Source organism: Nyctibius grandis, chromosome 6, assembly GCF_013368605.1.
Source record: "Nyctibius grandis isolate bNycGra1 chromosome 6, bNycGra1.pri, whole genome shotgun sequence".
NCBI classification, from domain to species: domain Eukaryota; kingdom Metazoa; phylum Chordata; class Aves; order Nyctibiiformes; family Nyctibiidae; genus Nyctibius; species Nyctibius grandis.
The window spans coordinates 27007651-27035058 of record NC_090663.1 but is presented as its reverse complement, the minus strand read 5'-3'; the positions used below and the strand labels follow the sequence as shown (position 1 = coordinate 27035058).

Genomic DNA, 27408 nt, shown 5'->3' with positions numbered 1-27408 from the left:
AAAATTGCAGCTGTTAGGCAAACTTACATAGTCTGCCCAACAGCTTACATATTCTCAACAAAGGGAGTGAACAAAACATGGTTTAAGTACAGTCTCCCCATGAGACTAGAGACACATATAACAATACAAAGCAAGTTCTTACATTATCACTAGTTACATATTGTTTGTACCAACACTGAACTCAAAATTTATCTGAAATATTGATTTTAAAGCATGAAAGTAAAACACTAACAAGAATTACAGGACAACAAAGGAATTACAAATACCTCTAGATGCAATAGATGATTAAGCACATAATTAAAAAGATATTTCAGATTTACTAAGTTCAAATCCTACGTGCATTTCCTGTAGTATACACCTCTGCCTGAAAAAAAAAAAGCAACAAAAAACCCAATGCTATATAGATTTCTCACACCCCCTAAATCAGTATCTGCAGTTCTCCAGTTCTACAAAGCAACAAATTAGTTTTGTCATAGGTAAATTCTTCTCCTACAATTATGAACAAATTTGTAGTAATTTCAATCTACACATTTATCTCTTAAAATTACATGTTTTTTCTACACTGATTGCCTTGCTATGGTGAAAATATCCCATTTAGGGTAATGCTGTACATAAAAATTTCATATCACAAGTAGATGTTGCCAAAATGCAAGGTGATGTTACACCTATATCATATATATTATCCAGTGACACAGCTATTTAAAAATTCATACCTGAATATCACTTAAAATAGGATCTCTTCAGAGATAAGTTATTTATAGCTATATAGTTGTTGCAGCACAATAAGACTGCTGTTATGAAGCATCATATACAGGATTTCCTTCCCCTGTAATTCTAGGACTTTTGCCATTCAGTGATAAAAGCGAATATGCTGTGTTGACTCTTAAGCATTTTTACGCTCCCTCCCTCCCTTGAATCTTTAAAGGTTATATAAACCAAAGATAGTTAGTGTTTATATTATGGACTACTTTGCCCTTGTGCTAAATGAATTTTTCTCCTAGGGAATGCAAAACACTAAAACTGCTCTAACTAGATTGATCTGCCCTTAATTAAACAGTGGTACCCTTTTAAATAGTCATACTTTCTGCAATGCCATATCATTGCAATGTTATCTTAAAAGCGAGAAAGCAAACATCATAAAATTCACTTGAAATGGTAAGCTACCTATTATGCACTACGTGCACTATCAAACAGGAAAAATACTTTTAGTGAAGAACGGCTGACTTACGCAGTAAAAGAAAATAAAATATTTAAACTGATACTTAACAAGAAAGATGATTAACTTGCCTAATTTGCAACAACCAGTAAACGCCTTTCATTTAATAACATATTTTACAGCTTCATCTTTAGTAATAATATGTAAGAGAAGAACACCAAAACATCTTTATAAACACAATAAAACCATTTTTTCTTTTTAAGCTAGATACACAGTTTAAGACACCTGGACAGACAACTGCAATCACTTTAAAGCAGAAATTGGTTGGCTTTCAATAGATGAAATATTTTTTTCCTTCAAGTTGTATATGCACAAGAAAAAAAAAAATCTTTGTTTTACAGTCTAAGTATTTTTTACAGTTTCATCTCCCTCATCTATGGAAACATCAGATAAGACTCACAAGAAACTTACATTTTCATAGTTTTCTCCTAACTGGTATGGGGCTAATTCTTGGCATAACTAAACAACCAATGTCACTTCAAAATAATGTAGAAAGCAACCTGTAACATTACCATGTAATGGGCAGTGCCTTGTTCATAGCAGCATGTACTTGGTATACTATTTAAAACACAAGTGAGTGCATCCACGTTTGCGCTTTATTTATCCATATTGACTACAGCTGCCTTTTAAAAAGGTCCTAGTAAACACACAGAACCCTGATTACAAATCATTTTCTGTTTCTGATGCACAGCAGCTGCTAGGTTTCTGAAGCATTTTAATCTAGGATAAAGGCTAGCCTACATATGCATGCTATCTGTAATCACGAAATGAAAACACATTTCTCACAATAGAAAAGTAATAATTAACCTGCACGAACTGCTGTCCGATTCATTTTCTTCTTCACTTGCTCTATCATCTGTTTCTTGTCTGTCGAGCCAACGTGCACCTCCACAGTCTTCTGCTGAGAATTCAAATATAGGGATTTCTGAGGTGGACGCCATTGGCCAAGGAGGTGAATTCTGGAAATCCTGTTGGCTGGACCTTCTGTAACCAACTGATGTTAAAGGTAGGTTACTCGAATCTAAAAACTTTGTGCCACCAGTTGTGACATTTTGTCCTCTATTCCAGAAGTCTCCTTGGTGGTTTTCAATTGCAGAGTTGGGGGCTGACGCCTGATGACTGAACCACCTCCATCTGATTTTTAAAATCTGCTTCACGTCAAACTCTTTACGAGAACCAGACATCCTTATAGTGAAAGCCAGTGATCGTCTAGGCAACAGGGTAAGAAGCAGCACACATAAAAGAAGATTTGTGCACCCAACCAAGACAAGAGAAACACATGCTCTGCCTGTCTGTGGCAAGCAGATTTTCTACAGAAGGAGGGGAGAAAGCATTGCATTCACATAAAAAAGGCTTCTTTAACGGTATTGTCATTTGAATATAAACAAAAGGCAACAGACAGACGAAAAATCCTGAGATAAAAAGAGGTGAAACAAACACCTCAGTCAGAAAAAATGCTGATCAGTTTACCCTAAAAGCTCCAAGGCTGTTTCTGTTGCTCTTCTCTGACCATTAGCTTTCAAAAACACCAAACAGTATTCATTAAAGCCCTTTCAAGAGCTGAATACCACCCCCTCTTCTTAAACCACAAATGACAGAGAAGTAATTCCTGTACTGCATCTTAGAATCTCTGCTTCTTATTCTGTTAACTCTTGCTACTACAGAGGGGAAAAAAACCCGCAAAAAGCAAATTAAATTCTTCCTGCACTGCTAAAGAATAAATTTACAGAAAAGACTTAAAACCAATCCAAAAATAACTGATTACGCTGGGGAGAAACTGAACTGTAAATAATTCTTTTTCCTGTTACAGGACATGCACTAACTTAAAAAGGACAAGAACAGCCTGGAAGGCTCAAGGGACTAGTACGGATTATAGAGCCTTTCATCTTGATGTGCTTTGATTCAAATCTAGGTCTGCAGTAACTGAAAATTTCTGTCTGAAATGAGCTAATGGTTTCCATTCACTTACACATCACTAAAAGCAAAAGCAAGAAAAAGCCAACTGGTCACTATCCAAGACATCAGAAACACCCTCTGCAAAACACACAACAAAAGGCGACTTCTCAAAAGGCTTCTTTCTAATCATACACAATCAGCTGTACCAGATCAGGTTAAAACTACTGTGACAGAAAAGTGAAAATGAGAGATGCATACTTTTGAGACAGAATTCCCTCTAATTTATGTAATGTATTAAAATATCCAACAAAAGTTTTTTACTTGAATGAGGAAGAGAAAGCCAAAAGCACAAAATACACAATGACCAATTTACATTTCCTATGAAAAACAGCCTATTTCCTCTATGACATACGGAGCCAGTGAGGTATAAAATGCTGAGACTCATTCCAATCACATGCAGATAGTAATAACAAGTTTAGAACAACAAAGAGGCATTAGATTTTATCACTCTCTGATAAACAGATCTATGTTTTCAGTCTTCACAGTTCAGTTCAATTCTCCAGGATACATATGCAACAAATTTATAAGTGCTTCTTTTCTACCTACAGTTTTCGTCAAAAATGAAAGTCACTATCTCTCAGATGAACATTATGAGCTACAAAATATGTGATCTTGAAATTAGGATACCTGCAGTATTCTCTAAAACAGGTTATATCCAGATTCTGTATGCAAACTTAAACAGCGCCAAATTTTACCACCCAAAAAACAAACGCTCTGTTTCATACCCAATGCCAGGAGTAAATCATGCCATTTTCTTGGGAACCACAATGCTGAAAGGGCTAGTTTTAACCTGGAAAGCTCACCCATTATTGCTCAGAATACAGTTATTTATGAAAGTGCTTCTCACAAATGCTAGGAAAGCTCATGTCTATAGGAACAGCATCCCAGCTGTTCTCTACAAAGAGATGCTGCATTTCAGAATGTGTCCCTTGCTAGCATCCTGGCCTACCAGAAGCTATATACCAAGGCCTTTGCAGCATGTCCAGAAAACAGCTGAAGATACTTGGGAGGTGAGACGATTACGTAGGTAAACATACAATTGTTACCTTCTTTGCTGGGGATTTCATTTAAACACAGACAAACAGGGAAATATTTAAGAAGGATAATGATTTAAATATATCAGCATAAAAATTGTACGGATGTTTAATCACAATGATATGACATGCAGACTCTACTCATCTTGTACACATACAGCTAATTGTTAAAAGCTGAACTGCAGTGTTCAAACACCATCATTTGTGTAACTGGAAGCTGGGTGAAACTACAGTACAGCTTAAGAAGGAATAACAAATGGCATCTTTTTATTTATCCTCTCCTTACATTTTGTGTTGGTGTCAGGTGTTCATCAACAGTGGAGAAGCAGGACAAGCGATCGGTGTATTTGTTAACATTCATCACAGCAGTAGTATTTTAATTACCCATTTAGCTATGAAAAGTAAGCTTTAAATACCTTTATTTCTGCTGGTACGGTAAATCCATTATACATAAGGACTGACCTGGATTCTCTTTCTTGTATAACAGACTCATTTAAAATTCAAACTGTCCCAGTACAAGTCTACTACCACAATGGCAGATTTGCCGATTCTAATGCTTTTTCAGCACTTTCTCATGGCTTACTGTGAAATACAGCCTCATTACTACTTTTCTTCAGCTGTGAAGCTAAGGGCTCAAACAGAGATTAGAAAACAAAACATGCTGTATTTTTAAGAGACCAAACCACAAAAATGTTTTTTGTTTTCTTTCTTTTTTTCTAGATTCTACAAATTCTTGCTCCTTTATACACTCTGCCAAATTACAGTTCTACGACAGACTGCATAAATATCTAAAATATTTCTCTGTTTCATATAAATTAGATACAAGTTTGTATTACAAATGACAAGATGAGACAAGTGGCACTTAATTCTTCAGTTTAAATTGACAACATTGCTCGGAAATAATTGAGGGCCTCCTCTTGTTCTGGACAATCTTTATTACTATGAATAAAGTGGTAGCTCTTATCAGGTCCCCTGCTGGGAGTTAACAGACTTCTGAGGAGATCTCAAATGATGAACTATTAGGACTTCCACTTACTAGGACCACCCAAACCTCATCTTTGACATCTTATCTGGTCATTGGTGCTCATAAATCCAAATGCCCACCCCTAGTCTATGGCCTCCCATCATATGTCTTTCTAATGCACTAACACATTCCTGAGGAACCTGCTAAAAAGGTAAGCTGAACGGTACCATCTTAGTCAGACAGAGTATACACAGACTTTGCAAGAATTCTGAAATATTTTTTCATTTACTAAGGCAAAAGTTTTTGTTTAATGAAAAAACAAGAGTGCTTATACTGATTTTTTCTGATCTTTGTCACTGTTGCAGCTGAATAACCATTTTCTATTTTGTGGTGAATCATAACAACATCTTAAATACAGGTACACTGTCCTCTTTGGGAACATAATTCTGTTCACATTAACAAGGTTGTGTAAGCTTACTGTGAAGATAATTTTGAGAACTCTGATTTTGACTGATCGGATTGATATTCCTAAGAGTGGAGCACCTGAGCATTTAAGTACATAACTTCTCTCGTACGAGCAGCTCCACAAAGTAATAACTTCCTGCAGTTAGCAGTGGGGGACAGTTTCCCAGATTCTGCCATGTGAACAAAAGGAAAACATTGAACTGCATACCATATGTTAAATCTGCAATTGTGCAAATAGGTAACACCAAGAACACAGCATGACAGCTTTATAAATTGCACTTTTCAAGATCTTCAGAACAGTTTATCTCCACAGAGACATAAAAATTTTTTTTACTAGCCAAAAACTTTACTACACTGACATTCTTTGATATTATATATAATATGTTTATTCACACAAGTATTAAAGGAAGATTGCAATCCAGCAAAACTAGTTAAAATTTAGACATTTTTACTCATAAGACACTTCTACTGTATATTTTGAGGGAAGATGCACTCTAAATATTATTAAGTACATCACTGGGAAATATGCAAAAATTATTATTTAATTAATCGGGTCATAGAGTTATAGAATGGTTTGGGTTGGAAGGGACCTTAAAGATCATCTAGTTCCAACCCTCCTGCAATGGGCAGGGACATCTTCCACTAGACCAGGTTGCTCAAAGCCCCATCCAACCTGGCCTTGAACACTGCCAGGGAGGGGGCAGCCACAACTTCCCTGGGCCACCTGTTCCAGTGTCTCACTACCCTCACAGGAAAGAATTTCTTCCTAATATCACATCTAAATCTACCCTCTTTCAGCTTAAAACCATTCCCCCTCGTCCTACCACTACCTGCCCTTGTAACAAGTCCCTCTCCAGCTTTCCTGTAGGCCCCTTCAGGCACTGGAAGGCTGCTCTAAGGTCTCCTCAGAGCCTCCTCTTCTCCAGGCTGAACAGCCCCAACTCTCTCAGCCTGTCTTCATAGGAGAGGTTCTCCAGCCCTCTGATCATCTTCATGGCCCTCCTCTGGACTCGCTCCAACAGCTCCATGTCCTTCTTATGTTGGGAGCCCCAGAGCTGGATGCAGTATTCCAGGTGGGGTCTCTCAAGAGTGGAGTAGAGGGGCAGAATCACCTCCCTCGACCTGCTGGTCACGCTTCTTTTAATGCAGCACTAAGCACTTTTATTCATTATGACTTTTTCACTAGGAAGTCAGTTAAATTTTCAAATAAACAAATATGTTTATGGAATACTTTTTTGAGGCACTTTTAAGATTTGAATCTCAACACCAGTTTTCATGGTAACATTTTTCCTGTCACTTTTATGTTTCAGCTTCAAAAAACTATCACCACTCAACTTCAGAGCAATTCCGATATAATATTTTCAAGGTATTTAGTCTGTCAAATGGATTTAAAATTATCCATTTTTAAATTGAAGATCTAGGGGTATAAAGGCTCGGCTAGTCCTTAGAAGATATTAATGATCCTTTTAAGTGTCAATTAAGAATGAAAATGTCAAAATAATTAGATAAAGTTTTTGTTTTGACTGCAAGTTGTTTCTTGAAAAAATACAGCTTATCAAAAGCATTAAATATAAAAAGATATATTTTAGACATAACTAGACTCATGAAAATGTGATAAAGTAATATATTATTGCCAATGTTTAGCGATCCTAGTTATGTATTCTAAAGCATAAGAAATGTTCACTGACCGTAAGATGTTCATCAGTTAATCAAATGCATACTCACAGCATTAAAAAAACATTCAAAATTTAACACTTTTTGAAAAGGGATTTTAAAGTTTAAAACACTAATTTGAGGCATTAACATAACTGTTCAAAGAAAACTGCTCTAGACAAACAGAATCACAGAATCACAGAATGTTAGGGATTGGAAGGGACCTCAAAAGATCATCTAGTCCAATCCCCCTGCCAGAGCAGGATTGCCTAGACCATATCACACAGGAACGCGTCCAGGCGGGTTTTGAATGTCTCCAGAGAAGGAGACTCCACAACCTCTCTGGGCAGCCTGTTCCAGTGTTCGGTCACCCTCACCGTAAAGAAGTTTTTCCTCATATTTATGCGGAACCTCCTGTGTTCCAGCTTGCACCCATTGCCCCTTGTCCTGTCAGTGGATGTCACTGAGAAGAGCCTGGCTCCATCCTCATGACACTTGTCCTTTACATATTTATAAACATTAATGAGGTCACCCCTCAGTCTCCTCTTCTCTAAGCTAAAGAGACCCAGCTCCCTCAGCCTCTCCTCATAAGGGAGATGTTCCACCCCCTTAATCATCTTCGTGGCTCTGCGCTGGACTCTCTCTAGCAGTTCCCTGTCCTTCTTGAACTGAGGGGCCCAGAACTGGACACAATATTCCAGATGCGGCCTCACCAGGGCAGAGAAGAGGGGGAGGAGAACCTCTCTTGACCTGCTAACCACACCCCTTCTAATACACCCCAGGATGCCATTGGCCTTCTTGGCCACAAGGGCACATTGTTAGCTCATGGTCATCCTGTTGTCCACTAGGACCCCCAGGTCACTTTCCCCTACGCTGCTCTCCAACAGGTCTGCTCCCAGCTTGTAGTGGTACATGGGGTTGTTCTTGCCCAGATGCAGGACTCTACACTTGCCCTTGTTATAGTTCATTAAATTTCTCCCCGCCCAACTCTCCAGCCTGTCCAGGTCTCTCTGAATGGCTGCGCAGCCTTCCCGTGTGTCAGCCACTCCTCCCAGTTTTGTGTCATCAGCGAACTTGCTGACAGTGCACTCTATTCCCTCATCCAAGTCATTAATGAATATATTGAATAGAACTGGTCCCAGAACCGACCCTTGAGGGACTCCGCTAGACACAGGCCTCCAACTGGACTCTGTCCCATTGACCACCACTCTCTGGCTTCTTTCCTTCAGCCAGTTCACAATCCACCTCACTACCCGATCATCCAGACCACACTTCCTCAGTTTAGCTGCGAGGATGCTGTGGGAGACCGTGTCAAACGCTTTACTGAAATCGAGATAGACCACATCCACAGCTTTACCATCATCTACCCACCGGGTTATGTCCTCATAAAAGGCTATCAAGTTGGTTAAGCATGACTTCCCCTTGGTGAAGCCATGCTGAGTGCCCCTAATGATCCCCCTATCCTTGATGTGCCTAGAGACAGCACCAAGGACAAGTTGTTCCATCACCTTTCCGGGGATGGAGGTGAGGCTGACCGGTCTATAGTTACCCGGGTCCTCCTTCCTGCCCTTTTTGAAGACTGGAGTGACATTCGCTTTCCTCCAGTCCTCAGGCACCTCTCCCGTTGCCCACGACTAAGCAAAGATGATGGAGAGTGGCCTAGCAATGACTTCTGCCAGCTCCCTCAGCACCCGCGGGTGCATCCCATCAGGGCCCATGGATTTATGGATGTCCAGATTGTTTAATTGGTCCCTGACCCAGCCCTCATCAACCAAGACAGACTCCTCCTCTATCCCGACTTCTTCTGGAAGAACCCCAAACTGCCAATTCTGCTTATAACTATGCTTATGTTAAAAGAAATGTTAAATGTTTACTTTCTTTTTTCTTCCCTATTCCTGTGTTCCAGCCCCCAAGTTACAGAGATAGCTCCACAAAGACTTCAGGAAGATAGCTATGTTCATGCTCTGTGATTTTAAAAAACTATGATCACTTCCTATCCCAAACATTTTTGTAAGTGCAAACACTTCTGGTTCACGGTTATGTGAAAAGTCCCATACAGCAGCAACAGCATAGTTCATCCAGGAGAAAAAGAGGAAAACGCCCTTCAGTGACTGACTGTATGTACTTAAATTCATTGTTCTGACTGGCAGAAATGAGCTGCAGCCAAACTACTGGCACTACAGCACAACTTTCTGCCACTTTGCATTGCACGTTTCCCTTGAGAGGTGCAAGCCATATGTTTAGAAACACTGACTTTAGAGCACTCAGCTTAACAGTAGCATGCAAAGATCCGTACAGAGCAACAGCCTGGTTTGCTGTTTATTTTACTGGGGGGGGGGGGCAGGGGAAGATTTCCATATTTAATAGAAGACTACACTGTCTGATCCTAGATTTTTTTAGCTCAAGCATCATACTGGTTCACACTGAACAATAGTTGTGATCGAACACATTTACATTTCTCTAACATTAAAACATTAACATTCATTTTTGTCTGTCCAAGTAATACTCCAGCATTATCAGGAACTGCACCGTCTATAAGTAAAACTGTAATGCAGAGCTATTCCTGACTAAACAGCACAGTAAGTCCCCTGAAGTTTACTCACCCTCAAAAAGTTTGCACTCGGAGTCCATCAGATCAGCTGTGGTTTCTCAGTTAAAACTCATTTATAATAGAAAATGGACAACACTGTGAAAGGCCAATCCCCCAAATGACAAAAATCAGTTTTCTGTAACAAAAGGCTCAAGTAGCCACACAAAGATGAAGACAAGCAAATGTTCCCACTTCACACACTCCAGGAATACTGATACCACCAATTCTAATGAAAACAAGGTAGTCATCAGTCTAGAGTCAGTAATACTCCTGCACAAATCATCTCCTCTAGAAATATCACTGTTAAAGAAGAGTGGTAACAAAACCACTGTTCTGCAGGTAAAGTCCTGCCGAAAGTAAAGCCATTCTTTAGAAGCAGTTTAGGAAGGTATTGCCTAATAAAGCTACAAAAGGCTTTCACAGATGGACGGACTGCGGCAAATCCAAACAAAATAACACGGAGGTAGTTTCCTTTTATCAAGATAATATAAACACAGAGTCACCTTTTCAGGCAAGTCTGCAGACAAACTGAAGAAGGTATTTTTACATTTTTTCAAGACAGCAGCAGCTTTATTTTACCACAAGGCCTTCAGTTTTCCTCAAAAACCCACAGAAAAATGGGTAAAGAACAACACTACCAACATTGTCAACAGCAGACTGGATGCTCGTTTGGTAAAAAATTACAGGTACTCAGTTCTACATTGGGCCCCATACAGAAAATTACCAGATTACAACACAGTAAAAGAACAGTGAAAAAGGAGATTTGCAAGTGATGAGGTAATACAAGATAGTGCTCCATGCCAGACTACATAAACTTCTAAGAGAAATACACAGAGGTCTGTGGGCAAAAAGTTTACACTGTATTTAAATGTCAAGCTATGCAATGCTACAGCTACTGAAGCGACGTATTTCAAGACAGAGAGTTGAGCATTCTAAATGAATGATTTAACACCAAAAGACACCACAAGAGACTCATTATTTCTCTCTCAATGAGGAACTCTGTTTAATTAGCAGCTCCAGTTAACACCCTCCTAACCCCCCAATTGAGACTTTCAGTTGCATAAGGGATAATATATGAGGATATCATATTTTATTACAAAGCCAGGTTGGATGGGGCTTTGAGCAACCTGGTCTAGTGGAAGGTGTCCCTGCCCATGACAGGGGGGTTGGAACTAGATGATCTTTAAGGTCTCTTCCAACCCAAACCATTCTATGATTCTATGATTTATAAAACAAATGGTGTTACCTTATTTGGAATTCCTGGTGTGCAATTGATCATTGCAACTCAAAAATAGTGTTGCAGAATACAGGGTTCACAGAAAGGCAACACAAATGATCAAAGGATAAAACCAACAATCATCATACTAAAAGGCAGAATGCATATAAGAATCATGTCAATGCTTATAAGTAAAAAAATCAATGTTTATGAGAACCATAGTAATGTCTCATTAATATGCAAAACAGGTCTTTTATTTAGTTTTATGAATTAATGTTACATTTACACAAGACGTGCACTTATGACATTTTAGGAACCCAACTGTGTATAACATCACAGACGTGAAACAGAACTTCTCATAGAAATCCCTGCAATATAAAGAATTCTACCACTGTATGCCCACCTGGAGCTGAATCTCACAAGGGATATCAAAGGCAACACAAAGGACTTCTATAGGAACACAGGTGACAAAAGGAAAACTAGGGAAAATGTGGGCCTCCTGCTGAAGGGGGCGGGGTCCTGGTGACACAGGACATGGAAAAGGCTGAGGTACTGAATGCCCTCTGACTCTGCCTTTACTAGCAAGATTGGCTTTCAGAATTTCATGAAGTTCAACAAAGGGAAGTGCAAAATCCTGCACCTGGGGAGGAACAACCCCATGCACCAGTATATGTTGTGGGACACCCACCTGAAAAGCAGCTTTGCGGAAAAGGACCTGGTGGTTGCCAAGTTGAACATAGGCCACCAATCTGCCCTTGCAGCAAAGGCGGCTAATGGTATCCTGGGCTGCATTAGGAGGATTGTTGCCAGCAAGTTGAGGGAGGTGATCCTTCCTGTCTATGCAGCACTGGTGAGGCCACACCTGCAGTACTGTGTCCAGTTCTGGGCTCCTCAGTACAAGAAAGATATGGACATACTGAAGAGAGACCAGAAAAGGGACGCTAAAATGATGAAGGGCCTGGAGCATCTCTCATATGAGGGAAGTCTGAGCTAGCTGCAACTATTTAGCCTAGAGAAGACTCACAAGGGTCTCATCAATATCCGAAGGTGCAAAGAAGACAGAGACAGGCTCTTTTCAGGGGCATCCAGTGATAGGATAAGAGACAACAGGCAACGAGTAAAACACAAGAGGTTCCACCTACACACAAGGAAACACTTTTTCACTGTGAGGATGACTGAATACAGGTTGCCCAGGAAGGTTGTGGAGTCTACACCCTTGGAAATATCCAAAAGCTGTCTGGACATGGTCCTAGGCAACCTGCTTTTGGTGACCCTGCTTGACCAGATGACCTCCAGAGGTCCCTTCCAAACTCAACCATTCTGTGATTCTGTGAAATACTGATCTGTTTGTAAGGCAGCAAAAGAGAAACCAAGTACCTAGTTGACTGTCATCTACTTATTCCATGGACTTACGTCCCTTCCTTAAACTGACTTTACAGGAATGACTGCTGTGACAAGTAAAGAATTCTTTTAATTAATAACAATTTGCGTTTATCATACAAGTAATATGAAATCAACATAACCTGTCAAATGAGCATCCTAGTTCTATTTGTGCACTCACATCAATTAAGTGCCTTTATGCCATTAGAGCCTTAGAAGTAACAGCTGGAGAAAAATAAACCATTTTGGTAAGCTCAAGGTTAGACAGATAAAAAAGAAAACATTTTGATCTACTGCCAGTTTGCGGTTATGATCCTTACAAGTACAGAAGATGACTGCCAAGCACGGTAACTAGATGTACAGAAGGTGAGGAATTCAATGCATCAGTTCCACGCCATGGAGTGGAAAAGTTGCTCTGTAACAGGTTATTCTCATCCCCCTGCTAAATGAAATATTTCTTTCATCTTTTATACATATAAACAAAAGTAATGAAGTGCCTTACTTTTTAAAGAAATACTTCAGAAGCAGTTTGTTAGAACATTATCAAAAGGATACTGTAGGTGCACACGTTCTCCCTCCTCCAGTATGGTATTAAGATTTTCTATGCCAACTCTAAGTATGTATGATTTACTTTAACACAACAGTACAGTACAGAATAGCATCTTTCCAGTTCAGCTTGCCAGTGATGATTGCTCCTAATACAGTTCCTTGAACACAGATGAAGCAATGGCTACGAAAGAAATGCCACACAAAGAAATTATTTTAATTTCTTACAAAATATGTGCATTATAGTAAAGATTTTTTAAAAGAGCATTTAAGTGTTCATATTCCAATTAAGGACTCGTGAGATGAATCATCACCAACCACTACTAAAAATCCTGTTTATAATTAAAAACACTAGTAGCTGACAGATATATGTTACCAGAAAGTATTACCTTGTAGAGTAGAAAACTCAACTCTTTCATCTTATTTCTTCGTAACAAGTGACATTTACAGCAGTAACTGTAAATCCAAAATAAAGCATTGAAATGAGAGATCAATATCAGAGAGCAGTATTCATAATCAAATAGTCCCAGAGATGTTTATATGGATCATACATATATTTGTTTATAAATACACAATAAAATGCCTTGTATTACTTGCTTTAATTACAAGCATCGTATCGTGACAATAGGTTTTTCATGTTACAATAAGCTTCACAAAGTTGTAAAAGCAACATGATTAAATTAGAGACATTAATTAAAGGCTTCCATTGATTTTACCAGGGATTTGGCTCGAGGAAGTATTATTAGGAAAAAAACATGCAGAACAAATCACAGTTCATTTAATTATCCCCTTCACCCTAAAACAAAACTAGCCCTCTGCCTTGGGTCAATGTTGCTTAAAATAATATGTATCTGAGGCACGTAAGGAAAAATATCCTTTAATTCTGTATTTGGATACTATTAAATCTCAGATTAAACTATGTATCAAGTCACTATGTATTCCTAAATATAGTCAGAAAACTGGTTTCTTAGGTTCTCCATTCTGTCTCTGCAGTTTCATGCAGAAGTAATCTCAGGTTCCCCACTATTATTTATTTTACAAGCTCTTCTAACAATAACTCCAGTTCTCCTGCATGCTTCATCTCACACAGTCTCCCACACCCACATGCATGCATATCCCTACCTACTAAGTACCAGGACAGACAGGACAAGCAAATCCTTTGTCGTATTCAGACCCAGAAGCAGATGGGCTCATCAGCTGGCAGGTCAAGTAGTATTAGTTATTTGGCCTTACCTACCTACTCATATTTTCAAAACCTTTCAGAAATTTAAACACAATAAGGCCTCCATTCTGGCAGAGTTTGACTGAAATTGGCAAGTAGACAGCAGTGTTATTAGGGAGGAACTGATAAACTTAAAGACATAAAGCCAGCTTGTCTGGGGAACTTACAGACTCACAAGCTGCCTACCTTTTGCTTCTGAGTATGCACAACTGCCTTAGCTTGAGTAGCTATGTATCACCAAAGCCCAGGATTCAGAAACAAAGTAGAACAGAAATCATCACAATATTTGATTGTTCAAACGCAACTATGAGCTCCTACCTTCCCACAATTGCGTAAAACTGACATAACCTTGAGAAAGAAGGCAACAATGGTAGAAATCTAGACCACCTATTAAACCTTTAAATCATTAAAGTACTGTTCAGCTGTCCTAAGAGGCATACTGATCCCCATCTTAGCTGCCTCACCCCTGTTTTTACAGGAATCCTAAAATGTTTCCTGTTCTGCACAGAGAGTGAGTAGACAACAGCAATACTAACAAACTGTCAGAAGGAACACAGGATACTAATCCAAACTGCTGGCGCTCCCAGGGGCCACTACTGAAGCAGCATGCTCAAAAAAGAGAAAACTCTTGAACCCAGATGGCTAAACTGTCAGAATGAGAAAGCATAATTGAGAAAAAAATTTCATTATTTGCTTACTCAGTGTTTTTTTCTTTTTCTCCTATCAACTCTGGCTAAATCTTAAGGGAAATACAAAACGAGCATACTGTACTACTGCATGTAGAACTCATCAGATTTAGATGGTCTGCAATCATTTGCCCATCTATCCTCTCCATTAGCTCAAAGTTCTAAGAATTCTTAATTTAGCTTTCAGTATTTATAAAAAGTATCTCTAATTCATTGAGCTTGTAAGTTTTCAAACAGTAACGTTTGAATATTTACTGAAACTATCACTTAATCTGTTTTAAGTACAATTGTTTTTTGGTCAAAATGTCAGTCAATTTCTTATGCAAAGGCGCAATTTGTATTTGTTAATGAAAAAAATATCTATCAAGAAGTGACGGGAGGTACAAAAGAGTGAAGTTCTATTACTTATCACTTGATCTCCCCATGTGTTTATAAACTCACAGATTAATTTCAGTTAATTACTTTTATTTACTTGGAAAATACTTCCAAGCTTAAAATGCTATGGTTCTTGGTGAAGAGCTTGACAAGCCTTATCTAGTTATGATAATATCATTAAATGCTCTACTTCCTTAATGTTTTAATTATAGTTTGAATGCACAAGCTTGCGATTACATTTACATCCAAAATACCATTTCTCTTACTGCATGTAAAAGAGCAAGATTTAAACTTTGATTTCATCTCTGGCAAGGACCAAGTGATCACTTAATATTCAAAAGTACCTCTTTTTAGAGTATTAGAATATATTTTAGAATATCTACCAAAGAAATGCATATGAATATAATGAATAATCAATGTAGAATGCTTTATTTATCTGAAAGCCAACTGTCAGGCTAATAGCTTATTTGTGCAAAAGTCAACATAAAACATCTACTCTGGTAACAAGTGAGAACTTGCTTGCAAACAATCCAATCACCAAAACCACTGACAAAAACCTCATCTTCCTGTGAGCTTCTCCTATCTCCTCACCACATACACACTACTTGTAAACATTTAATTAATTTGGTAATTCAGCCATATTACTATTTGTATTTTTTACAGTTCAGGTTAGTAAACCTCTCTGGACTTGATTCTTGTCTTATTGTACACTATGAATATGTACCATATTACATAGCCACATGCTGTGAATATTTCATCTGTTCTATGGGTATACCTTGATTTTGACAAGTTCCATTGGCTCTGAAATAGAGGCTACAGTAAGTGTAAGCTGGTGTGCATTTTTTTTTTTTAATAATGAATGATACTATTCTTCACCGAAAGGGTTATCAAGCAGTGGAACAGGCTGCCCAGGGAAGTGGTGGAGTCACCATCCCTGGAGGTTTTTAAAAGACAAGTAGATGTGGTGCTTAGGGATGTGGTTTAGTGGTGGACTTGGTAGTGTAAGTTTAATGGTTGTGTTAGGTTAATGGTTGGACTCAATGATCTTAAAGGTCCTTTCCAACCAAAATGATTCTGTGATTCTATTTCCACCAAAATCAACTGAAATCTGTACTAGACAGATTATATCATCATCATCATCATCTTGCCTATACAGCCCATATCAAAATGTTATCAGTATTTCCTCTTACAGCTTCACAACATATTGGAGAAAGGAGAGGAGGTGGAAGAGATGGAAGATACGTCAGAAAAAACACCAGAATTTTAAAAATAACCTAAAAGAGGTTTGAGATAATGTAGTTCTCTTCTTTTTTTTTGGTTCTGAATAGCTATGATTGCACCATAGCTTAGCATACTTTGAAATAAATTTTTGAGAGCAGGATGGTATAAAGACCTGACCACAGGTTTTTCTTTTCTCTTTCTTCGTTGCTCTTTACCTTTTATGAACAATGTATACAGAAAATGGATTCAAAAGTGCCAGAAAAAAAAGGAGTTCTTAGAAAGTGAAACTGCTTGTAGTTCAATAGGCTGCAAGATCTTCCTATTCAAAGTCAATATTAAAAATGTTAGGTGTAAACATTCCTGCGTGTGCTGGTTTTGGCTGGGATAGTTAATTTTCTCCATAGTAGCTAGTATGGGGCTGTGTTCTGGATTTGTGCTGGATACAGTGTTGATAATGTAGAGGTGTGCACAACAAGTTAGGAGGGGACACAGCCAGGACAGCTGACCCCAACTGACCAAAGGGATATTCCATACCATATGGTGTCATGGTCAGCATATAAAGCTGGGGGAAGAAGGAAGGGGGGGAACATTCGGCATGATGGTGTTTGTCTTCCCAAGTAACCATTAGGCGTGACGGAACCCTGCTTTCCTGGAGATGGCTGAACACCTGCCTGCCGATGGGAAGCAGGGAATGTGTGTGGCTTTTGCTTTACCTATTAAACTGACTTTATCTCAACGCACGAGTTTTCTCACCTTTATCTTTCCGATTCTCACCCCCATCCCACCAGAGGAGAGTGAGTGAGCGGCTGGGTGGGGCTTAGTTGCTGGCTGGGGTTAAACCATGACACTGCAGTTGAGAATATGGCCACCAATAATCAACACTGGGCATGCAAGGCTTACAAAACCACAAGCAGACCATACTACCACAACCTCTCACTTCTTCTGGAAAAATTGTGTGAAACATGGAAGAACAGGAAATACATTCTGCTACATCTAAATCCAGCTTTTAAAATATATTGCCTATTAATTAAACTTATTAAAAAAAGATGTAAAGAGAGAACTTCAGGAAAACTAGTAGGAAGCAGACAGAGCAGAAATAGTTTAAAAACAGAAACATTTCACTCAACTGAAAACTTACAACTGCAAAGTTGAACTATTTTTTATGATTTGTGTTTAGCTTTTCAAAAGATTGGGTTTTTTTTTTCCCTTTTCTTTTTTGGTAATTGCTATTAATATGGCATTTCAGAAGAAAGTTGTACCTCAGATACTAGTTAGTAAAGAAAGTGTTTCCTCCAGAGCCTCTCTTCTTACAGGTTTAAGTTCTAATCAGAACTGAAACAGGAGGGGAGGGATTTCTTTTTAACCAACACAGAATACTGTAATCACAAAACAAAGAGTGATGAAAGAAATAATCACGGTCCTGGCCTCATACTACCCAGCATTTCACAAAATGAATTAATTTTTCATTTATGTTGTCCTTTCCAACGCTACTGGTGTAATGCTTTGCCAAGGTGAGAATTGCTTTATTGTTGAAGACAGAAAGCCTATCTAGCTGAACAAAAAGTCTTCAATTGCAACCCACAGGAAATAATTAAGGAAAGACTATCAGAAACAGGTCTGAAAACATGAAGTTGCCCATAGCACTCTTGTTAAGTCACTTAAGCTTTCATACTTTTTAGGTAAGACACATTCTGCTCCTCCTCTGCCCCGTATAAAATCCAGTAAGTGTTGGCATGAGAAACACCTTACATTTTCAAGATGTTTTTCAAAGGCTTAAAAGACTGTAATTATGCAAAACACTTGGGCAAGCTGTGGCTTTTTGAAATGGTAAGGGGTGACATTTCTCAAAATTAAAAAGGTATTTATCCCTTAAGTAGGAAACCACTTATATTCTATATCTAAAAAGATGCCCAGAACAATTGATACCCTCTTTCAAGACACACCTCCCCCAACTGAATGTGTAATACAGGGCCATAGGAGTTTTCACAAAATAAAAGTGGAATGTTGATTTAAGTGGGAATTTCTTGAATTGGAAAGCATTGCAAATTTTAAGTAAGTGGGTTAAATTCTTACTAAGTTTTAAATCAAGCTAAATTCTTTTCAATAGAGTCAATATAATGCGTATTGACTATTTTGACAAAAGTATCGCTAAGGCAGTGGGACAAGTCTATCCAGATACATTTTAGAAGAGATGAAGCCAGTGCTCTACCTTAAATTTCACTGTTTTACAAAAATATCTTGTACAACTTTATAAACAGTTTTACATTAATTCTGAAAATCTCATGGATGCCATTGGAAGAATCTAAGATATTAACCAAAAATTCTTCTTCAAAGTGTATCCTGTTATTATGGAAGACATCAGGATTTTTAACATCAGTTGCACTTAGAATTGCCAGAAGAGGTAATTAACTGGCAAAGTATTCCTCTGAACAGATTGAAATCAATACCCCTCTCAACTTTACAGAAATTTGTCCTCTGGAAAAATGCCAGCATAGTCCATAAGACATAATTATTAATCAGCAGCCCTGCTTGATAATTAGTCATTCTACCTTCCAGTAAGACGGGAATAAGGATTTCTCCCATAGCGATCCACCTTTTCAGTTCCTTCTCTTTGGAGTACATTTTGGGCAAATTCTTTTTAACTTCCATGACCACTAGAGAAAAAGGTGCAGGCCAAGTCGAAAAATTCTGACTGTCTGGAAGAGATTGGCTATTTTGGTAAGTGGAGCTACCACATTTTGTACTACTGCAAAATAATGAAAACAAAGTAATTCTCAAAGTAATTTCTGGGGAACCTTAGCAGTTCTAATAATTTTTAAAGCTCAGAAATGTGTTGATGTCATCTATAGTGGAAGATACCAAAAAGGATATATATTGACTGAGGAGGGAAAGAAATGGAGAAAGAGAAAAAAAAGGAAAAGGGAAAAACCTGACTAGAGGTCAATCCTTTATGAGCAAAAATTAAATACAGCCTATTATTTCCCAGAAAATATGGCAGCCAAGAAGGACTGGTTTTCCCAATTGCTTGATGCCATGTGTATGTGACTCAATGATAATCATTTTCTGATTATCATTGCTGTTGGGTTAAGAGGTTGTCTGGGAAAGGCTTCTAAACAGACAAGTGAGCGGATAAATAAAACAGTGTCAATATCTTTGTAGACAAAGCTGAATCTCAAGGCACCTGAAGGAAGACCGACTGACACTTGTTTGAGTTTCATTCTTATATTCTTTATAACCCTATGCTTTTAATTTATCAGACCTGAGTAAACATAGAGGAAGACATCAAGCTTAGGCAAGTGCCTAAGTGCCAACCTCCATCTGGGCATTAAGTTTGCAGCATCAGGTACCAAAAGCATCATTCTGCTCTGCAATACTAAAATATTTGGTATTGATGAGAGCAATGCAGAGCGAGAAACAGGTTCTTGTTTTGGTGTTATGTAAGCCTGCACTGAAGGAAAATGCACAGTAGACTAATATAACACCAAATACTCTCCTATTGTTGATACTGATGATTACCATAGCTACTGCCAGTGGTTTGACTGCCGATTATTTGCTGAAGTCTGGACCACTTTGCCAACCATAAGCTTGGAACAAGCTCTTTAGGTGTCTTACAAGCATTTTCTTCTTTGGTACCAGAGAAATAGGAACACTAAAGTGCTATTTTGATATGTTTCTAAGCATAAGCAGCTTATAAGGATGAATTTCGTTTAGCCCAAATACTCACTATACTAACTAAAAACACACTAGCTTTTTTTGGTGCACCAATGGGAGGAGAAGTGACTATTTGAAATATGAAAGAAATTTATAATTAATCTATATAAAAGAAAATGAGACTACTGAAGTTTCTCCCAACAGTTTAATAAGGAGCAATACAAAGAAATGAGAGGATGGCGATGGACTTGAACTCTAAGCTTCCCAAACTCATGATTCTCAGCTCACGAGTGTGATGGCTGTGCACAGAAGATGCCCAAAGAAAAGCAAGACCTTGCAATAACTACACCCAGAATTCTCAAGTACTTTGTCATCAGCTTTAATGAAAATTATGTCTCAAGAGTTGTGTACTTCTAGGCTAGAACTGTCTCAGCAGATAGCCATGAAGGACCCTGCAGCTGGTGCTCAGCTATCACTCTGGGCTAAATTTCTTGGAAACAGACTTCCTGTTATTCCAGTATGTAGAACTGCAACATTCCTCTAGAATGCTTGCTTCTGGAAAGCTAGTCAAAGGTTATAGCCCCCCAAAATACAATTAATAATACAATATACTATGCCAAAAAGTTTATCAAGAACCAGAGAGGTAGAAAAATACATAACAGATCAAAGCATCTACTGTTAAAAATGTTATGTATATGGTAAATTGCAGTGATGTGACAGATGATGACACAAACAGTGAGAAAGGCCATCTCTCTTCTGTATTTGTATCATGACATGAATAAATCCTAGACAATAAAGGAGTAAGTTTCTTTATCAACATTCCCAAAGCAGAGAGATCTCACAGTCAAGAAAGCAGATTTTTTCATTTTAGGAAAGACCAGTATTCCTAAATTAACTGGACTGCTTTTCTCACCCTCACCACTATTTTTTCAGCAGTATTTTACTTTACAGAGAGTTCAGATAAAGCTCTGTTCTTGCATGTATTCAAGTTTTCAACATTCTTTCATCCCTTTGCTTTGTGTAAATGTCAAAGCTATTCCCTTTGAAAATTACTTTAGCTTAGAACAGTCTTACGACTTTCCTGCTAATAAAATGAAAGACAGTGAAAGCCAGTCAGTGTTACTGAAGTAATGAGGTTTGACTGTGCAGTTGGTTGGCCTCTATTCATAAGCATTTCTCTAAAGCAGTATTTTCTCTTACAGATTCAGTATCAACTTTTCCTCGTTTTCCTACAATGATTAAAAGATTCCAAGCCAGATTTGTCATGCATTTTGAAAAGATTAAAATTGAACTTTATAGTAATACTGACAGTCTTCTATAAAGCATGCTTTGATAAAGAGCAGAAGTGATGTTCAAACACTAGGATGTGAAGTTCATAAAAGCAAAGTCAATTCCTGCTTGTGTACGCTCACCAGAAGGAAGCCCTCAAAAGATGTGTAACACAAAAAAGATTAAAATTTAGGTGTAAGGAAGACCCAGTACCTTTGTGGGCTAAAATCACGTTCCTTGTAGCATAACTTACTGTTAGAATTGAGTAAATATGACAATTACCTGTACCACTGGAATGATCTCTAGGTGTTCAAAGAATCATGTAGTTCCGTTTGTCCTCCTCTTTCCAAAAATTTGAGGTAGCAGAAAAAAAATCTAGAGGCAGCAAAATAAGAGTGCAAACAAATAAGAACCAGCCACTGGGAGAAAAAGAAAAAGAAATAATCTTGAAAGCAGATTGCCTACACTATCCAGATAGAACTTCCTTCCATTTGTCCTGTGATGCCTAAACTTTCTGAGAGGAAGGCGACAAAAGCGTGTCACTGCACAACTGCCACCTTAGTTCCTCCCACAACTTCAAGTTACATACATATCAACAAAGACTCCAAAGAAAGAGGGGAAATTAATATGAAATTTGAATACAGAAACTCTCAAGAAACACTGGGTTACAAAACAGTGTCCTCTTTTTTTTTTTTTTTTTTTAATAACCTTAGGGCATTTTCACCCCTGTCTTTGGCTAGCTGTAATTCTGTGAAGGGAAGAGTAGTGAAGGATTGCTGTGCCACATGAAGCATTTAACCAAACACTGTTGCCAAAGAGCAACATTGACTGTATTGGTGAATAAAGCCAAGTACCACCACTACACATGCTTCAATAAATGGAGCAGCTCTATAAAAAATTCACACTTACTGTCACAGTGGTTCTTAACCCTTTCCTATTTCCAAGGCCACTAAAAATTTTCCAGCCAATGTAAGACCTCTACTCAAAAAACCTAGAATAGTACATGCCTATTTTTGGCTTGGCACCAAACAAACTGACTATATGCACTTTAAAAGTGAAAGAAAATGTAGCACATCTGCAGGCATAATGTGATACCTAATATTTGACCTCTCATAGTCTGATCTTTTTGACTAGCTGCAAGAACCTTCTAGCTATCTGAACAGTAATACCACCTCATTCTTGCATCTGGAGCACATAACCTCGTCTCTCCCATATGATTGTTTTTTAAGGCCATACAGCCAATTAATACATGTATTTGTGGTCAGCAGTTGCTTTGTTGGTAATTTTGAATGAAAGATTTTGTTCTTATGAAAAAAAGCAAGCAGTGGATAGTTAGGTTTGTAATTAATGCATTCTTCTACTTGGTAGGATTGCTTTAATAAAAGGCAATTTAATTGATAGAGGAGGAGGCAAACTTCTGCATTGTAGGAGTTTTTTGTAAGGGAAATGTAAAATCATGCTGTAATTTCTTAAGAGTTGTGGAAACTTTCATTATTGGGTCATGTTATGTCTGATCAGGTAATCTTCTTTACCCCATCATGAAACACTGACTTACATCAACAAAAACACAAGACATCAACACAACCAAAGAACAACCTTTTTAAACACACTGGTGATACAAAAGTCCAGAGTTGGAACAAGTTCATCAATATGAATTGTCACATTGTTAGTGACAGTTTGCAATTACTCTTTGACCATAATAGTATAATGGAAGATTTTTTCCTCTTCACTCAAATTCTTTTCTATTTTAAATTTGTAGTCATTGCATTTCTGTGAAACACAATGTGTTAAAATCTACTGCCATGGAGTAAACATGCTGGCTTTGGTAGTGGACCTGCCCATCCGGAGGACACACTTGAGGGATGGTTCAATAAAGCTGACATATGGCAGAGGAAAACACTATCTGACTCAGATTAGGGTTGTTATTATTATTATTTTGGTTCTATTCTGTTTTATGCTCCTTAGCATTGTTCAGCAAGTGGAAAACAGGAAAAACATAAGGTGGGAACACAATCTCCTCTTATCAGGAATGCACCCATGAAGTTCAAGAACATGGCGCTTTTATCTTGTGACCTGTTTTTGAAAAGGATCCATCCCCACAATACATAGAGTTTGTCTAGATACAAAAGCTACCCTGACACAACCATGAGTTCAAATATTTATGCCTATTCATGCTAGTAAGAAGACTCGAGTGATAATTTTCATTTGAAAATAAGACTGTCTTTGGAGTTTAGCTTATATAATTTCATAATTAACTTTTAAGTAAAAGAAACCAACAAGCCCAAGCCTCCCTTTTTTACTCTTCTGACATTACTGGCTAAGACTTGACCTTACTGCTCAGAACACCCTGATAATAAGCCAGAGATGGCTTGACTTCAGCTGGGCTGCTAAGCTGCATCATTGTTCACACAGCTAAACGAGTGCGAGCTCAAAGCCGAAAGCCACAAAAAGGCTTTAAAACATGAACCAATAATATATACAAACAGCAGTCGTTTGATGTTCAACATTTATACTTTGTCTTTTTTCCCGCGTGCCGCCACCACTCCCCCTTTCAGCGATTTGGCAGTCGCTGCTCTGCTCGACCGGTCTCCAAAAAAAAAAAAAATTATTTTTTCACTATTTCATACTACGATCGTGAAGGTTAAGAGACAAATGGGCAAATACCTGAAAGCCCAGAGTGTTAAGTGCACTTTTACCGGGTCTTCGCTCCGAATTGAGTCAGCCCCGGGGGCTGCCCCGCCCGGCGGGACACGGACCCCCGCGCCTCCCTGCGCCTCGGCCGTCCTGCCCCGTACCACAGCCGGTCCTCCCCCGTACCACAGCCCCCCCGGCCCGCATCAGGCCGTCACCCCCCGCTCGGGTGCCGACACCCTCCCACCCCAGCCCGCGCTCAGCCCGGGGACCGTTACCCCCCACCCCCCCGGGGAGCCTCCTCCGGGCGGCAGCCGCCAGCCGCTCTCCGCAGCCGGCAGGCAGGCGAGGGCCCGGCTGAGGGGAGGGAGGGCGGACGCCCGCCCCTCGCTAGCCCTAGCCTTCCTCCTCGCTTTCTCCTCCCCCTCCCGGCAGCCCCAGACCCCCTCCTCTCGCTGCCGAGCCCCGACCGCCCTTCTCACCTCTCAAGGTCCGGGAAGGGGGCGAGGGTGGGAGGGGGCGGGGAAAGAAAAAAATCGCAAGGGAGGCCCCGGCACCCCCCCCTCCCCTTCCCTCCCCTCCCCTCCCCCTCTGCCCCGGCGGCAGCCAGCGCTCCCGCTCTGCCGGGGCAAGGCCGCGGGCACTGGGGGAGCCCTCGCTGGCGCTAACGGGTCCCCAAGGGCCCCGCTCCCGGCCCCTCCCCTGCGCGTTCGGGCGGCTCCGGCCCCAGGGCCGGCCGCGCACGCGGGGGGAGGGGCGGGGCGGGGCGGGGCAAGAGGAGCCAGGGGCGGGGCGCCGCGCCACGCCCCCACCCCGCCAAGCCGCCGGCCCCGCCTCCTGCCCCAGGGCGGGAGGCGCGCGCCGCCGCCAGCCAACCGCCAGCTTCCGCGAGCCCAAGGGCAGGGGGAGCGCGTCGCCGCGCGTCGCGTGGCAGGGCGTGGCGTGGCCGTGGCTGGTTGCCCCAGGGGGCGGTGCCGCCCGCGCTGTCCTCCCCTTCCCAGCGGGGCAGGCTGGTTCCCCTTTTGCGCCGTCTCTCTTGCTTAACCCTATAAAAGGCCCCCTCCTGTCACTGAGTACCCTTGCCTCTCTTCTAAAACCACAAAGCTAAGCAGTTCCGTAACTTCCCCCTCCCCCGTTTAAGTGAAATAAACCGGCAGTGACACACAACGCAACCATTAACCTCCTCTCAGACCCCTGGCGCCGTGTGGTGCTGAGGCAGCCCTTACTCACCGTCTAATAGGCAAACACGCTCCAGCCTTTGACGGCCTTGTTATGCAATGCCTTACTGGTGACCTCTGCCATCCAAAGGCAGAATAATTTTCCAAATTAATAGACTGTGTGACAGTCAGATGTGCCTCCAACTGATAAAACTTGATTTAAGGGCGTGCGAGATCATTGTTAAGCGTGGTGGTATCAATTTGTTGCAGTAATGAGGTATATCGTGCTTTCTTTGCCTAATTCTGTAAGGAAATGTGGCCTACGTGGCTGCGTGCTTTGTCTGTCTGCCGGTTCTTACCCTGGCTGACTTTAAACAATTTAGCCAATTTTAACTAAATTTGACCAAAGGATAGGGTCTTCAAAGGTACTAATTGTTCCAGCTGTGTAAAAATTATTAGCTAGGTGGAGGGAAGCACGCCCCCAAGACGGAAAACTGTTTTTCACTTCATTTGGGGCGGGTCAGGCCATACCCACGCACATGATTCAGCTAGTTTACACACACACAACTGCTAAGGGTAATAGTGTCTAAAGCTTAGGGTGTCCCTGGGATGTGTGGACAGATCATACATGGGCCTCCTGAACTCAGAAACTAAACTAAAATGTGCCATCATGATAGCCCTAAAATAATTATTCCCCGCCTGCTTACTGCAGAGTTCTTGGAAACCTTCTTCTGTAGAATCTGAAATGCAACATATTCCACCGGCTGTTACTGTATCAGGCTGAACTTGGGTGTGATTCTGTAGGGCAATTGCTGTTCTGACCTTGGGCACTACCAACAACGATGGAAGTCTGAATGTATCAGAAAGGGATAGATACACATATTACTTGACAAAGTCCTCCTGGTATTTTCCAGTATTTTCTCCATTCCTTCTGGGCAGAAAGGATGGGTGAAGACCATGCAACCTTGAAAACAGGAAAATATAAATAACTGATAATGGAAGATACTTAAGGGGCAATGCAGTCTCTCACAAAGAAGAGCTAATTTGCTAACAAATGACAAATATAAATTGTGCAGTGGGTGTATTTTACTTTTTAAATTCATACCTATGATTTTTTGTATCCTTAGTACTTTCGTTGTACCATACTGCCAAAAAAATAAGTTCATCTTGCTTTGGTTTTGTTGCTTTCATTTCATAAAAGTGCTACAATAAAATATCATATTAACAAATTTATATTCACTACAGCTCCATTAAGAGTCGTTCTATAGATTGAATACTGTATTTGCTTCCACCTGGCTTACTCATCTTCTGATATAACTAGATGAGAAGAAGGGCATTTCAGGTTTGTAGGACTTTTCTTATTTTAACTTCAACAGCATTGCTTCATTTTGGTAGTACTCAATATTTAATGGGTTGTGGGAAAAATACTGTATCAGAAGAGAGCTTTCTGAAGTAACTAAATCCTTCATACTGTATATACCCTATATTTGAGTCAAATTGTTTGTTTCTACATATACCTTATTCAGACTACTTTTATTCGGAACTTTTCAGAAATGTTCTTTGCAGTCTTATCTGTAAGAAGAACTTATGGAATATCATGCATGGTGATTGTCAGAATGAAAGACTTCATTTTTTTAATTGGAAAGCTTAGCTGAAAAATTGTGACTACAATGTATGGGAATGGTAATGGCTCTATGCAGCCTTCTTTTGGGGTAAAGGATAGTAACATACACACTGAAGACACTCTACAGATTGGCAACACATCTGTTGTCTTTTAAGAATACAGCAGCAATGATAATATGAACATCTCACGCTCAGTTCATTGTATTTAGTAAATCATTTACTTGCCAGATCAGAAACTTAAAGTTGTAATGATCAAATTAATAGTCTATTAAAGTCTTAAAGATTCTGTATTACATAAAATTATCTTCCCCCTGGCCCCAACACATATGTATATAAATAAAACAATAAAATCTCCATATCTGACTCACACGGTTCTGACTCATTTTTATAATGAGGGTCTGACTCATTTTTTAAAAAACTTCTTGGCTAAATGAGAACAAAATTCCTTCACAAAGATGATTCAATTACTGTTTAGAAGGTATAGGAAAGTGGCCATTAGGGGCTGATGTTCCTAAAACAAAACTACCCCAAATAAATAAAATAGTTTCTATGC

General features: G+C 39.6%; 1 protein-coding gene across 12 annotated transcripts in view; it reads right to left on the bottom strand.

Annotated features, from left to right (window-relative positions):
• Window positions 1-24777, bottom strand: part of KLHL5 (kelch like family member 5) — a 72498-nt gene extending 47721 nt beyond the window's left edge. For 2 of the 12 annotated variants that reach the window (XM_068403243.1, XM_068403242.1), the window contains exons 1-4: window positions 24558-24777; window positions 21727-21819; window positions 13410-13476; window positions 12977-13204 (exon numbers count right to left, since the gene is read on the bottom strand). Coding sequence is in view for 4 of the 12 variants with exons in the window: in XM_068403237.1 (XP_068259338.1) it covers window positions 2024-2400 (377 nt within the window). In the remaining 8 variants the exon portion in view is untranslated. Of the gene's footprint in view, window positions 1-2023; window positions 2439-12976; window positions 13205-13409; window positions 13477-21726; window positions 21820-24108; window positions 24204-24557 lie in introns of those variants that run through there. The other 10 variants (XM_068403244.1, XM_068403245.1, XM_068403247.1 and 7 more) reach the window with 7 other exon arrangements.
• Between the last annotated feature and the right edge of the window lie 2631 nt (window positions 24778-27408).